This window comes from Anser anser (genome assembly GCF_964211835.1).
Source record: "Anser anser genome assembly, chromosome: 5".
NCBI classification, from domain to species: domain Eukaryota; kingdom Metazoa; phylum Chordata; class Aves; order Anseriformes; family Anatidae; genus Anser; species Anser anser.
The window spans coordinates 55,399,561-55,414,787 of NC_139725.1; the positions used below are offsets into that span (position 1 = coordinate 55,399,561).

General features: G+C 38.1%; 1 protein-coding gene across 3 annotated transcripts in view; it reads left to right on the forward strand.

Annotated features, from left to right (window-relative positions):
- Positions 1–15,227, forward strand: part of PPP2R5C (protein phosphatase 2 regulatory subunit B'gamma) — an 81,414-nt gene that overhangs the window by 11,922 nt on the left and 54,265 nt on the right. For all 3 annotated transcript variants that reach the window (XM_083840152.1, XM_083840153.1, XM_083840155.1), the window contains exon 3: positions 5,838–5,997. In XM_083840152.1, the coding sequence (XP_083696278.1) occupies positions 5,838–5,997 (160 nt within the window). The remainder of the gene's footprint in view (positions 1–5,837; positions 5,998–15,227) is intronic.

Here is a 15,227-nt window from a genome sequence, read left to right on the forward strand (position 1 = left end):
ACAGCACAGACATTTACCTATAGGCTTTAACTTCAAAATAATGTACTGCCATCAGAAGGTGGGGCATGGTTGTTCTGTGTGAAGTTTAGGGCGAAAACTGCTGCAGTTGCAATAAATAACATTAAAGTATTCTGAGTTTCAACATACCAATTCACAGTTGTTTTTTTGTTATTGTTTTTTGCTTGTCTTTAAGGCTGGTAAATTAACATGCAGAGATTTCAGGAGACTTCATATCTCCTAGCTCAAGCAAGACCTGACTGTAGGATGGTCATCTTTGAACATCTGGAACTTTGACTACAGGGCAGATTTCAATACTCTTTTCTCAGTCCCAACTGCTAATTCAATACCACAAGCCCACTTCTTGAAAGTGTGCCGTGGGTTAATTACCACGTTGATTGCTTCTGGGCCATATGTCAGGTATGGCCTGACCGTGTTCCCAGCCTCAAAGCAGAGCAGTAAATGAAGAGCTGCGAAAGAGACAGCTCTGAGGCAGAGTTTGAGATGCTTGGAGTCTTGAGAGATTTTCACACTGCTTTGAAGTTATTCAGAGTGGAAAAACTGAATGGTATTTAGATTTTTAACTGCTTTCTATCCATTTTGACACCTTTATCTTTGATTTTAGGTCTCTTCTCAAGAGATTAAATTAAATTTAGACTCTCAGCTTAATTACATTGAGAAAGTATTGGACCTGTACCTCTTAGCCAAATTATTTTGATTACATATTGGACCCTTACACGTTTTTGAAAATGAAGTTGTAAATGCTCCTTTTATGTTTTCTCCTATCCTTTGTTTAGTTCTAGTAAATTGTGTTTCAGTTCCAGTGTAAGTATATTTCAGATATAATCCAGAATGCTTTTAAAGCCCCTTCTGAGGCTTGCTTGGCAAGAAACACGCTCTTCTGGGTGCTATAGATCAGGCCTCTGTTTATCTTAATGAAGAATAAATCCACGGAGGCTACTTGCTATACCAAAATAAAAAGAAGGAAGGGATTAATTCTGCATTAAGCATTCTTCTATTCTCAGGTTCAAAATAATGATTCTCATTAAAAGCATTCTGCTCTTTTTTACTTCCTATACCTGCATTTCACAAGGAGTCTTAATTTGTTGATCGATACAAGGTTCACCTACCCAGATTTTTGTAGTCCAGACTTTTCATCAGGGTTCTTGCTGGTATGTGGCTTGCTGCTTCCATCTTGGGTTGGTGTACATACTGATTTAAACTTGAATTCAGTTGTGATGCTTGAGAGAGGGAAGAAATTCACAGGTTAATTTTAGCCTGATCTTCATCAAGAAATACCATACAGGTTGCTTCCTGGCACAGTGTTATCTTCAGGCAGAGAGACAGAATCTCTCTTGTCCTGCCCTTAGGAGGTTCTCTCTTTTTGTAACTAGTATATAAATCATCCTTTTTTTTTTAATCTTGAATGGCAGATGCATCCAGGTGCTTATTGTCGCCTTCAAATTCTTACCATGCATTGACTAGTTTGTCTTAAAACTAAGTATGAAAGCTCGCTGCTTTATTCCAAGCTTGGCTTGGAAACCCTTTTTGATTCTGTGGAGCCAGAAGGCTTTGTATGCTCTGGTCTAATTTGGTTATTAGTGAGCGTGCTTTGAAAAGTAAGGTCAGACAGGTTTTTTGGTTTAAGGGACTATCAGAAAGGGAACGCTTCTTGAGTCTTCTGAAGAGACTTGTTGACATGGGACACAGGGCTCATACATGTTGCAAATCCTGCTACTCTCCCTCTTCTCATCTTAAGTGACTGTCCAAGTAAAAGTTGCTGTATGAGTTGTTCAACGATGATCAATTAATTTAAAGAGAAAAATTGGCTGTAACTGGGGAAGTGCTTTGTCTACTCGTTTGTGTCTTTGCTCAGCTTAGTGTTGTGCTCTGTTCTATATGTGCCTGTGTGTGGCATTCTTGGCTCCATTAGGCAAAGTATCACCAGCAGGTCAAGAGAGGTGACCCTTCCCTCTGCTCAGCACTGGTCAGGCCGCACTTGGGGTGCTGTGCCCAGTTCTGGGCCTCCAGTACAAGAGACCTGGGCACACTGCAGAGAGCCCAAGAGGAGGCCACCAAGATGCTAAAGGGGCTGGAGAACCCCTCCTGTGAGGGGGAGGCTCGAGGGGGACTTCATCCATGTCTATAAATACACTGGGAGGGTGTAAAGAGGATGGAGCCAGGTGGTGCCCAGTGCCAGGACTAGAGCCGTCGAGCACAAACAAGAGCACAAGAGGATCTCTCTAAACACAGGGAAGCACTTCTGTGCAGTGTGGTTGACTGAGCAGTGGCACAAAGAGGCTGTGCAGTCTCCCTCCTTGGAGACCTCCAAAAGCCACCTGGACGTGGTCCTGGGCAGCCTGCTCTGGATGGCTGTGCCTGAGCAGGGGTTGGGCCAGGTGGCCCCCAGAGGGCCCTGCCAACCTCAGCCATTCTGAGACTGTGAATGAAGGGAAGAAGGGATACAAGGGCAATCTATTGTGAACTACCATTACTGGCAAGAAATTTCTTTCTTGTCTCCCTCCGTTTGCATCTCTTGGATTCATTAAGCCTGTTCACGGGAACCAAGGAGCATAAGCTCTGTATTTTCAATTGTTAAAAGCAGGACATAAAAGTCAGAATCACTCTGATTCTGGTAGTCTTGATGTTCATCAGAATAGGTAAAAACTAAAACTAAATTCATCAGAAAGTCTGGAGGTTGTTTTTTGATTAAAGCAGCATCCTCAGTCTGATATTTTTGGAGTATTTTGTACACACTTTTAACTTTTTCAGCCACTTCTAGAACTGAATGTGTCTCTGACTATCTAAACGTTTGGGTAGGAGGGAGCTGCTTGTCAGAACAAGGGTAAGAATAGGTATTTCCTATGCTAGTCACTGGAAGAGAACTGATAAAAGCATGTCAGTAGTTTGACCATTCTGCTGTCAAATAAGCGGAGTTCTCTGATATAGCATGATGTCAGTCGGTTTTTCTCAGGAGTTGTGGTTTTCTGAAGTAGTTTATCAGAAGAGCTTGGCTCTTCATTCTGAGCTTACAAGGACTGTATCTTTGTAAAAATTGAAGTATGTTACCTTGAAGTCTTTAGCAAATGAATACACAGCTGTTAATCTCAGTTTTTCTCATTAGACTGCAGCTTTTGAGTACAAGACAATCAAAGATGGCGTGGCTAAGATCGCTGAGCTGTTTTTTAAGCTGACTTAACTTCTTCAGGTGCCCTTCTCTCTGCCTACGTGCCATTTCTGGGGGCCAGTTCTGTCCTGACAGCTTCGTCGTGCCACTCACAGAAGTTGTCAGTTACAGCTGTGCAGTGTGGTATTCAAATAACCAAGAGCTGTAAGCTGTTTTGGCAGCTCTCTGGGACTGGGTGGCTGGGCCATGACTGAAATCAGGGATGGTCGGGGCTGGTGGCGGAAAAAAGGGCAGCTCCTAGATGAACTGGCCAGGGATTCAGGGCTAGAGTTATGCTGAGTCGCCACTGCTAGGTGGGAAGTTGCCATAGGAACAAAAAATGCTTTCTTTCAACGTTTCTATTTAGAAGGGTTACCAGTCCTCTTAAATAACCACTTTTAGCTGATTTTAGATTGTATCTGCAATTCAGAGTACTTGTTTCCCTGAGGTGCGTGTTACCTTGGCATACCAGAGCACGTGCATGTGTGCAGGCACACGAGCACTTGCTAATTCAAAATTGAGAATTTGCTTGGGAATAGAGGAAACAGGAAGGTGACTTTTCCTGTTTCAAGTAATGAACAAAAAACAGGTGGTAGTGGAAGACAGCCAGGTCAGAAAAACAACACCAAGCTCCAGCACCATATTGAAAGTATAGGAACTTACCTAGTAGTAGTGTTTATAATACATCAAATTAGTTTTTCTCACTTAATGCATGGTAAATCATTGCTTCCTAATTTTGTAGTGCTATTTTTCTTTCTGCTTAGTTGCTTCATAATTTCGATTTGTTTTTTAACTGAGTTAATGGGTAGAACCTACCTCACAGATCACTTGTATTTCGGCAGAAAGTTTAAGCGTTGTTTGAGATCAAAAAGAAATAGTCAAAAATGCAAAGTAACAAATATCACTTGGATGTAAATGCTTTTAACTCCAATGTATGCTACTTTTACTGAAAACCTAGTGTATTTTTGGTAATTTAAAATGTGTGGGGATCAATGTATTGTCTCTTCCCTTATTTGTTCTGTAAGGCTATAACCATTTTTGCTTTTTTAATAGTAAATTTGCAGAATGGGAATCTTAAATGTGTTTAATGAAATCTAACTGTTGCTTTCAGTCATATTTTCAGTACATTAAGTGCTGTGTGTATAATTAAATAGAATTGTTAATCTATTCTTGAAGTATGTACACTTCTCTGCCAGTTAGAGCATTTGCTGCTAGAACAAGCTTTGCATAAAATGACTGTCTTAAATTTATCTACCTTTAGAGGCTCTAAATGGTTATGTAGGGTAACATTTTCATGTGCACTGAATGTGTACACTCACAGGCCATATGGAAATTGCTAATTGAATAAGCTATTCTGGAAATCCCCTTTAGAACTTGAAGAAAAGTCATTTCTGTTCTTTTAGCTGTATCCCTGTGAAAATGTTTTTGGTGTTAGCTCATGCAGGAATGAACTGTTGCTTTCATATCTATTATATGTAAAAAAAACTCTAATTAAATCCATTCAAACTGCAGAAATAGTAGCATTACATCCTGATTTCCATCCTGAATCCGATTTCCATCCAATTTTTTTCCTATTTCTTATCGTATGGGCACTTATTGAAAAGGAGGCTGTGGTCTCCTCATGTAAGAGAAAAGCATCAAGGTATATTTTCAGATGTATGCTTCAGTGTAAAATAGCTTGCAAATTTGAAAAGCTTCTACAGCAATTTCAGATCCTGTAAAAAGAATTGCAATGCTTGCAGGAACATTTCCCGCTCAACTGTTTTTATATTCTCGGTGTAGGTCACTCCTAGATGTTTTATGAGTCTTGTAAAGAACCTTGTGAAATTATTCATATTTAAAAACAGTTAACTATTGCCTACTTTAAACCTGCTTTTCCTACTTCAAAAAAAAAAAAAGAATGAGAATAACAGCATCACAAGTTCTGACAGGCTTTTGTTAATGATGCATTTTATTCAGCTTGAGTGAGAGCACTGTTGAGTGTAGTCTGGGGAATAGAGTGAACGGGGGACCATTTTTCTGATTCTGTTATTTAATTCATCCAGAAGTACCATGACAATCTGGTAAGGAATATTACAATAAAAGCAACCTGCTGTGAATAGGCAGTAAACTGCTACATGTACATTTCAGAAGCTGCTGAAGCTTCCTAAATGCTCAATCTGCTACAATAAGACAGCTCATTTCTTTAACTTCTATATTATATCAAAGCCTGAATGCCCCAGCCAAGGTTAGGACTCTGACAGTGAGGCATAGTACAAACAGGCAGTGTGAGGTTCACCTGCTGTAAACAAACAAGTTCCTGATCACTTCAAAGCTCAGGTTAGATAGACAAATACGTTGAAGATCTGGGTTTCACATGCAAATGGTGGGAATAGCTGAGGATCTGCATTGTTGGAAAACTTCTTTTTGGTTGGCGGGTAACTATGAATACATGGGCTAGTTAGTGCTTGTAACAGGATGGTCTGTTTCTGTACCATAACACTCATACAGATGGAAATACTCATCGAAAAGAGTGAACAAAAGAATAAATAACTATATACTCAAAGGATGATGAATATAACATCTTGATTAAAAGGTTATTTTGCTTAATTTAATTCCTATAACAACAAAAAAATCTTAGAAGATTCTGTGTAAGTTCAACTACAGTTAACTTTTTTCATTTCTTTTGAAACAGGTGTCAAACAAAAAATCGAACAGCACTCCTCCCCCAGCACAGCTATCTAAAATCAAAGTACCAGCACCACAGACAGTACTGAAAAAGGAAAAGCGGCAGAGTTCTTCAAGGTTTAATGTTAGCAATAACAGGGAGCTTCAAAAACTGCCAGCTTTAAAAGGTATGTCTTTCTAAATGTGAATGACTCTTGTGGGGGATCTTGAGCATGAGACGGAGAAGCATCTCAACTACCATACTTCTTTTATCTGAAAAACATATGTTATATATTAAATATTAACATATGCAAACTTGCACACACTTGCATATGCAAACACATGGTCTTTTTTCATTTCGTTCCTTATATGTGGACATCCAGTCTGTTGTCTTCTTGGCAGTCAGTATAGGAAATATCCAAGTCTTTTCAACCCAGAAAGGTTTATGTGAAAGTAAACTCAATCATCTTGCATAAAAGCAGAATATTTTGGGCTTTTTGCAAAACATTAGTCATCTGTCCTCAATGTGGCATTCTCAAACCCTACTTTGTTTGCTTGTACTAAGATAGCTCTTGGCACTGAGAGAAGATCTGGTCTATTGCTGTTTATTGGTTTGGTTCTCCAGAGCATAGTTAGACTTAACTCCAGAGTTAAGTGGAGTCATGTCTTTTTGATGAAATCAAATTTTTTTCCTTTGCCAGTTTTAAGGCTTAGTGATCATGTAGAATGATATTTATGGCTGTTTGTGAAGAAAAGACAACAACTGATCTCTTCTTTCACTAGTGTGGCATTTATCATCTTTTTGTTTTAGCTGTTGTCCATGTTGTGTTATGTTAGTACATGTTAGGGTATTGTGTTTATGGTACCTTGCAGTGTCAGGGCAGAATTTTCCAGGTCTGGTAGATGTACTGATCTATCAAGGATGAACAATTGATTTGCCCTGAAAATTTATTTAATGCTGTTTCGAAGTGTGATGCATATTGCTTTCCAGTGTTCAAAGTTGGCAGTGAAACCCTAATAAACTTCTGAAATGTTGAGTAGTACAGTTGTAGGCAATGTGAAAATGTCAAGGGATAAGACTTTTTTCCTCCAGTCATTACTCTCTTGCTTGTCATGCATTAGTGTTCATGGAAAATAAGGAACCCGGTTTCCCAGCCCCTGTGAACTGTACTGCTCTTCACACAGACAAAATTAGGCTGCAACATTCTTCTCATCATACAGATGCTGTTTTTACAAAAAGAATATGAAATACCATAGACTACCACGCTACCATGACAAACAGATGTGTGAGGCTTCTTTAAATTTTTCAAGACCTCAATCCACTTTAAGGAATAGCATTTATATTCACTAATTATTTTTAAATAAGAATATTTATAATATGTGTGACAGATAATGAATAGTATGTCATCTCTTAAACTAACGTAGCAGGTTGATGCACATACGTGGATGTCACATCCAGGGTGTGACATGAGCAAATGATACTTTCATAAAAGTTATGCGTACAGCCTTAGTGAGTAGCATAACCCTTGGAACAAAGACTCAGCTGCAAAATAAAATACTCATTACTTTTTCTAGAACCTCTATTCTGTTCATTTTTAAACATTGTATTTCTGGTAGTGCCTGGGACTGCCAGTTCAGGGAGACTAGAAGTGAGCATTCAGTTAAAAGTGGAGTGGATTGTGAGTTGGAATGAGAAAAATGAGTGCAGATGGGTGAGGGGCAATGTAGTCCATCTTACTGAGGGTGGGGTGAATGGAGAGAACTTAGTGGAATGTCTCATCACTGGTATTATCACCAAGTACCAGGGAGAGTTGGTACTGGAGTTTTAGATTTGTTTCTACCTTGGCTCTGTCGCAGTTTAAACTAATAAATGTATGGCAGAAGAGTGCCTGCTTGGAATTCAATAATAGTAATAATCTTAGGAACTGTCTAAGGTGTGTTCTAATGTTTTTGAAGCAACATACCTAGATGTCAAGAAATGATAGAAATATTATTTGTCTTTCAGACTGCGATGACTTCCCTGTACTCTCAGGTGAAAGGAAAGAAAAGATCTTGAGCTTATCTCTGGTGAATGTCTCATGATGCTGCATGTGTGTCCTCAGGCTGTCGAGAGTCACACTTTGTTATGAAACACTAGTGTAATGGCTGATCTAGTGATAGATAATAATTACTACCTTTACTAATAAAGCTATGTCCGGTCTCTTGGATCACAGCAGGTGCCTGTATAATTGCTGTTCCCACTATATGTGCTCACTCATGACTAGGATTCCTAAAGTTTCTTTTTGGACAGCTCTGTTTAATGCTTGTGTCTGGATGGGAGTTAAAGCAGGCTGGCAGGCTGTAATTTAAAGCGACTGAGAGGATTAAGGTGGGTTTGACTTGAGTGATGAGCTGGGAAGAATGTAGCATTGTTTTGGCTTAGCTGTGTTTAACCAGCTTTCAAACTCTAGTTACTCCTAAGGAGTAGCTCTATTCCTGTGGCTACAGAAACTGGGAAACCTTTCTTCCATGTGTAGTAGGCCAAGAGATGTACATCTTCATAAATGGTGAGTTGAGTACTGTGTGGTGTGAGGCACTACATGCAAGATGTATTTTAAACACTGCATATGGAGCCATCTTCATGGACTCAAAATTCTATGTTAGACTTGTGAAAGCTGGTAAGTGGTAGGCTCTAAATGGCCTGTGGTATCCCAGAAGTAGCCACTTTCTTCTGTGCCAAAATGGCTTTTTGTCAACATTTCTTATGTCGGAAACACTTTGCCTGTTAATCTGAAATAGTCTCGATTCTCAGGCTTCAGTTGTGCTGCTTTGTGTTGGGTGTTGCATGAAAGTGCTTCTGGAAATACCAGCCTGCTTGCCCTGTTAGCTGCTATTAGTGCAGCGTGATTTGTATTCACTGGAGCAGATCACGATTAACATTGTGAACCTCAGCTTATTCAGGAAATGGAGGAGCTGGATAGCTTCGATAACGCAAAAAGAATAGGAAATAAATTGTGAGTTAAGAGGCTCTAAGAATAGAGATAAACATACAAATTCTGAGAAGTGTATGATGCTATTGCATTGCAGAGCACAGGGATCTATGTATTAGCAAAGTTGAAAGCCAGCGCAGCTCCCTGCAGCACAGTGCAATGCAGCCTGACATGGTTCAGGTAGAACAGGCAGCTTCTATGCCTGCTGATACCCCAGAAGTACCCCTGGTGAGCTGCCCCCAGGACTATGATCTAAGGGGTCAAATGCTAGGGAAAGGTCTTGCCTATTTTCACGAAAATGGAAAAACTCTGTGCCAGTGACCTTGTGTTATGTTACTTTGAGCTCATCTGCTTTTCCTTGTTAGCTAAGATTTGCAGTATAGGTACTTGTTACATAAAGTTGATTTTGCTTTCAGCTATTCATTGGGGAAAAAACTGTTTATTGGTCTAAAGATGGTTTTTTGTGGTGTTATAATTTGAAAACTTCCTGATTAATGCTTTGGTTATATCAAGTATAAATAATTAAGGGTGTTTCAGCTTTTAGAAACTTACTGGTTCCATTATTTTAGCTCTCTTAAGAAAACAGCTTTCTGTAATTCAGGATGTATTGAAGTTAACAAATATAGAATGTGTTCTGAGAGAGACAAACAGCCTAAGTGTTCAGTATGAATGTTTAATAAATGTACAGAACAAGTACTTACACGTATCTGACCACAGACACACTGAAGTAGTTTGCGTTCTTTGCAACTGCCCATTTAAACTTTAAGGAAGAACCTGGAATTCGTTGTTATGCTATGGACAATTTCTTCATGGCTAATTGCCAAATAATTCTATAGTGTCTGTGATTTAGTTTGCCATGTGCTGGCATTTACAATGCTTATTTCTGGTGAAGTTGATGGGTCAGTGGGTCATCTTCACTTCAGCTCTGTAATGTAGGTTACCTCTATGAACTTCTGACACCCAATTACATTATACTGAATAAAGCTCTACAGCTTGCATGTGTGATATGTGTGCTAATCATCTAGCTATGTTCATTTAGTTTTGAAAGAAAACTGACATTAAAGAGAAACTTTTGAATAGAATCTTGATATGCTATATCGCATACTTGTTGCTTACGTGCTTAATGGCTGTAATAACACATTTTCACTTCAGTTCTTATGGGGAATTGTTAGTATCCAAAGACCATTATTCAGATGTCTTTGTAAAATCTTAAACAGTGATCTGGTTTAATGCTGAGGGAAGGGAAAGATAACTTTTTACTTTTTTTTAACCTTTGACTTGAAGTAGTTGCATTTACTTCCAAATCTAGCTTTTTTCCTCTTAAGTGTTTTCTTTAGGAAAACATTCTCAGATAAACGTTTGTAAGGCTTAGCTTACTACCTAAATTATTAGAAGATGGTCAGACTTAATCTTGTCTGAATTTTCTACGCAAAGCTTTTTGCAAGCATATTTTTACAATTAAAGTGTTTTTCTTCTCTGATTTTACTGAGATCGTATTTGGCCCTCACTAAATGAGTAGTGTGCCACTGTTAGCATCTGCAGGACTGCATCATTGAGGTGCTGCTCTGATGGACTTGCTGAGTAATTGGCAAAGAACAAAAACGAATGAAAAACAGGCCAGCCAGCTATGTGGCATTTCATAAACAGTTAACTGGTAACGTACATGTTACTATGTTTTCACTGCTGTGCAAGGTTATTAATATAGAAAAGTAAAATTTAAGGTTAATGATTCAAAAATGTACGATATTAAGTACTCATAAGAATTCATAGTTTTAGAAATACTTGCATTACAGGTGGACAGGTTTTTCATCATTCTAGTTCTGTTACTTAATTATTTCTAAGATGTTCCCTTGTACATTATGTACATTTAGTTTATACGCTACAAGGGATTTTGACAGCGCAGACAGGTGAGCATACTTGTATTCGTACATGTTACTTTTGTACGGATGTGCTGATTTTAGTAAACTGTGTAAACATGCAGTGTTTAGAAAACTTGTATAAAATGGTGAGGTTTTTTCTAATTGTTTGGTTTGAATCTTACAATAGTCAAAAGAATATTGCAAGAGAATTCTTGAATACAATATTCAAGGTGCTCTGATTGGGATAAAACACTTTATACACTGTCAAATACAGTTGTGTTACAAATCTAGCTTTAACCTGCAAGGAGTATTCATTAAAATATTATGTTCTCTGTCAATTCTAAAATTAAAAAAAAATATATGCTCCTGGATATTCCAAAGTGTTGAAAAATTTCCTAATGAGCATGTGTTAGTCGTGCATATGTAAATTTGGAAATAATTCAAAAATATGCTATTTTTATAGCATGTCTGTGTTTTTTTAAAAAGCTGGATGGAAACCTGCTTTATAGCCTCATAGAGGACTCCCATGACACCAGTGTCATAGATTCATTTGTGGGTTTGGGGTTGTTTTCTTTTTTTACGTGAAGGTGAACATTGTTTTATGTAATCTAATAGATGGCAGTTGCAATTCAGCTTTTATTTTCAAATGCAGATCCTAATTTATTTACAGAATTACTACTTTCCTCTTGGGGTTGGATTTCTGATCTTGGAAAACGGGGATACAATTTTCTTATAAAGGTGTGTGTGTGTATTTATATATATCGAGGTAGGAAGAAATGAGCTGTGTTGACAGATGTGGATGTTTAGACTAACTCTTGAGTGCTGAGCAGTGTAGAATATGCAACATTGTGCTGCTTTGGTGTAGCATAACTACATGATATGATTAACAGATTTTTAGTATTCTGTTGTTGAATGTCGTGCTGTGTGTGTTGATTAATGCTGTTTTTGACATTTTGGTGAAGATGTCTTTCTGATTCAATGGTTTGGTGAAATCAGGCTATAAGTCAAAACTTTTTTTTTTTTAATAAAGGGGGGAAAGCAATGACCATGACAGGTCATAAGGGTGCTGTTTTTTCTGAGCACATTTCACGTAGAGTATGTGGTTTCTCTTTTTTTTTTTTTCTTTCTCCAACCAGAGACTTTTAGAGGTATGCCAAATTCTGAGCCTGTTTTGTGCAAGGAGAGAACTTGAGGATGGTGTCTCAACTTGTCTGCCTGTGATACAGGACTCTGATAGAGAGACAAGTGTTATTAAAGCTTTCCTAATGCTTTTAAGTCATAAGTGGATGTCTAGGAGATAGCTCTGTTTTCATTCTCTATACAATATTAAAATCTGATGAATCAAGATTGCAGAAGAAGTGATTCCATTTTAAGATTCTAAGACTTTAAATATTTAAAAAAATAAAATAAAAATTTGGCCTAATATTCATTGATCAAACCGTTGTACGCATGAGGAAGGAAGAAGTGAGGGTTTCTGAATAGGTCAGAAATGGAAGACCACTGCATGTTTCTGTCAACACGGAGAACAGATAGCTAAGCAAAACTGAGATCAAGGTAAATTAAAAAGCAAATGAAATATTGACCTCTGTGCTACAGGGAAATTCAACCACATACGTTGGTAACTTCCCCAAACTCTCATCAGGATAAGTTCAAACTCAGTTTGTTAATTTCTTGTTTAAAACTGCCATCTGTTTCCCTGACGCAAAAGAGGCTGGGTATCCATAATTTACCTGAGTTTATGGGAACCATAGAGATAAAGGACCTTTTTAAGGTTTTGAGGAGCATTTTTCTTAGAAGCTGTTGAGACTGAAAGTCTCAATGTTTAATGCTGCTGCTGTCACAGAAACCTCCTCCCAGTTGTAAACTAGAATGGAGGTGCAGTATTTCAGCCATTCCGGTTTAATTGCACTTCTTGTGTGTATTCATAGTTAATAAAGAATTTTGTCCAGCTGCAAGGTGGTAGCATCGCTGTTTAACTAAAAGTATGTTATGCAAAGTGAGGTGGTAGATTTAACAAGATAATGCTACTATAAAAGATAATTTGCCCTGAGACATGCATGTAAAAGGCAAAACAGTGAGGCCAAACAAATTCATTCTCATGCAAAACATCGATGAATACAGTTCTGTGAAACAGATGATGCTTTTCTCTGTTGTACATGAACTACGTTGGGCTAACTCAGTATGCTAAGTGCTATTCTTCTGGTCCTGGCTATGTTCATGCTATTATAGTATTTTTGGCAGCCTAATTTTCTATTGAATTTACTGAAACAAAAAGCCTGTAAAGGAAAGTTCTGCAGAAGGTCCTACATCAGTGTGTTTAGTTGTCAATGAATGTGTGTATTGTATCATGTGAAAGAACTGTGGAGGCTTTCTTTGCCACCTTCATTTAGTAACTTTGTATGTCTGGAAGAATTATGAAACAAATGTGAGTGGTAAACACAGAAACTTTGTGCAGCAAATGCTGGCAGTTGTTTAGTGTTCATACAGGAAAGTACGCTATCAAATCGGTAAATATTTTAATATTTAATGATTATGAAAGCATTAATCTTAAAGTATTTAACAATTATCCAGTATTAATTATTTCGTAACATTTTAAAGATAAATAAATATGATACCTTGTGAGTGACTAAACATACCCAAAAAAAGGGGTTATAAGCAGAGAGAAATACTTGCTTGAGTGTTGTGTTTTTTTCGTTAGCTAGCTTTACATGAAATCATAGGCTTGGATTAATGAGCCATTTTTCATTTCAACTGCCCTATCAAACACCTACTCATTAGTCAGCAGCTGAAAGTGTTAGAAGAATGCTCTACATCTGTCACTGGCAGCTTTTCCTACCAAACTTGTTTCCACTGAAGCCTGGATAGCATCCATAAAAATGGAAAATAAGACAATACCATATTTTAAATCCTAGATTTTAACCTGTATGTTCACAGTTCAGATCTCTTAAAATGTCTTTTATTATACCTGTATTTACAAAAAAAGAGCATTTCGTGTTGTTGCACAGGTTTTCAGTGTGATGATACCTAACGTTTTTTTCATTGCACGAAACTGCTAATTTCTTAAGACCTCTACTAATCAAACATTGTGTTCAATATTTATACATTTAAATGCATCTGCTGAATAACTAGCATGCTTTCAAGGTTTTACTCTTAAATGTAATTTTTGAAGCATCATTCACTTCTTGAGAATGACTGGTGATCTATGTAATAAGACCACATACAGGAGTGAGTTTGGTATGTTAGGTTTTACACAAGGCTCGGTTAAAATAGTATCAGTACTTGAAAAAAGTCTCTGTTATCTACCCTGGGATGTATGTTTTTGCACCAGATTCTATTTTTAAAACACGGTTCTTTTAAGGTAACTAATGAACTTTTGTGTTGTACAGCTTTCTGAACTCAGATATCTAGTATTTTTTTCCCCTCTTAAAAAAAAATCTTTTGAGTGTACGGTATTGGCTGAAGTAAAACTTGGCACTGAGTCTGTGTGCGCTACAGTGACCATGCAAATACAAGGAGATCCAGACAGAGACAAATTCAGCTATGGGCAGATGTTTGCCAATTTCACTTTTAATCAATTTCTTCCTGTACTCTAGTAAGCAAACATTTTTAGGTTTTCAGCATTGAAGGTAGAGTACTGTATTTCTCCATGCTTCGGTCTTAGGAGCTCATTAATGAAGCCAAATGATAATTCACACTTGTTTTATTTATCCAAGTGTTTTTTTTAATTATTTGCTTTTTTTTTTTTTTGGATAGCTGGGTATTAAGATGGTTTTTACTGCCCCTGTTCCTATGAGAAGAACATTTCCTCTGGCCTGTCCTTTGGAATCGAGTCAGAGCCTTGTATGAGTCCAGCATCCTTCCTATTGCTGTGGCTTCTCTTCCAGACTGTGGAGTACCTAATGTGTTTACCTTCCCTATAACAGTGTTATTGTCCTCGAGTAACATTCTGAACTCACTGTTCATGGTAGTGATGAGACTCTTCTGTATCTTTGTCATTTGTGAGACTGGTAATTTTTTAATTTTTTTTTGGCTTAAAGGGAAGAAAATTGCTGGGAAGGGTGGGTGGGGAATTAAGTTGGTCCTACCAGTAAAACCTGGATGTGTTTATTCCCATCTCTATTCTGCATGGCTGTCTGGTGAGCCAGATAATGCTACTGACCTGGCTCATCCCAACCTGTTTCCTTCTCATTTCAACTCTGCTCTGCTTCCTAATCTGGTTCAGCCATGCAGCTGCACGAGCTCAAAGGTACAGGGCTGCAGACGGTTAGGCGCACGTGGCTCAGGAGAGGCGGGATTGCAGCGGCAGCTCAGGAAGACTTAGTTCAGCTTAGACTCCTGTGGAAGTCTAACCTAACAGAAAAGCAACCTGACTGTATAGTAAGTGGCTTTCTGTTGGGTTAATGGACTCAGCCTTTGCAGCTGTTGGTCTGAAGCAGATGGGAATGCAGAAAGAGGACTGAAGCAGTCTGCAACTAGACTGGCTTAGGTTGCTGAGGAATTGCAACTTCAATATTCATGGAATTATGCCTTTAGTTCCATTGGAGTCCAGGCTAAATAACATTTCCCCCTCCTCAATTCAGAAGCTCAAAC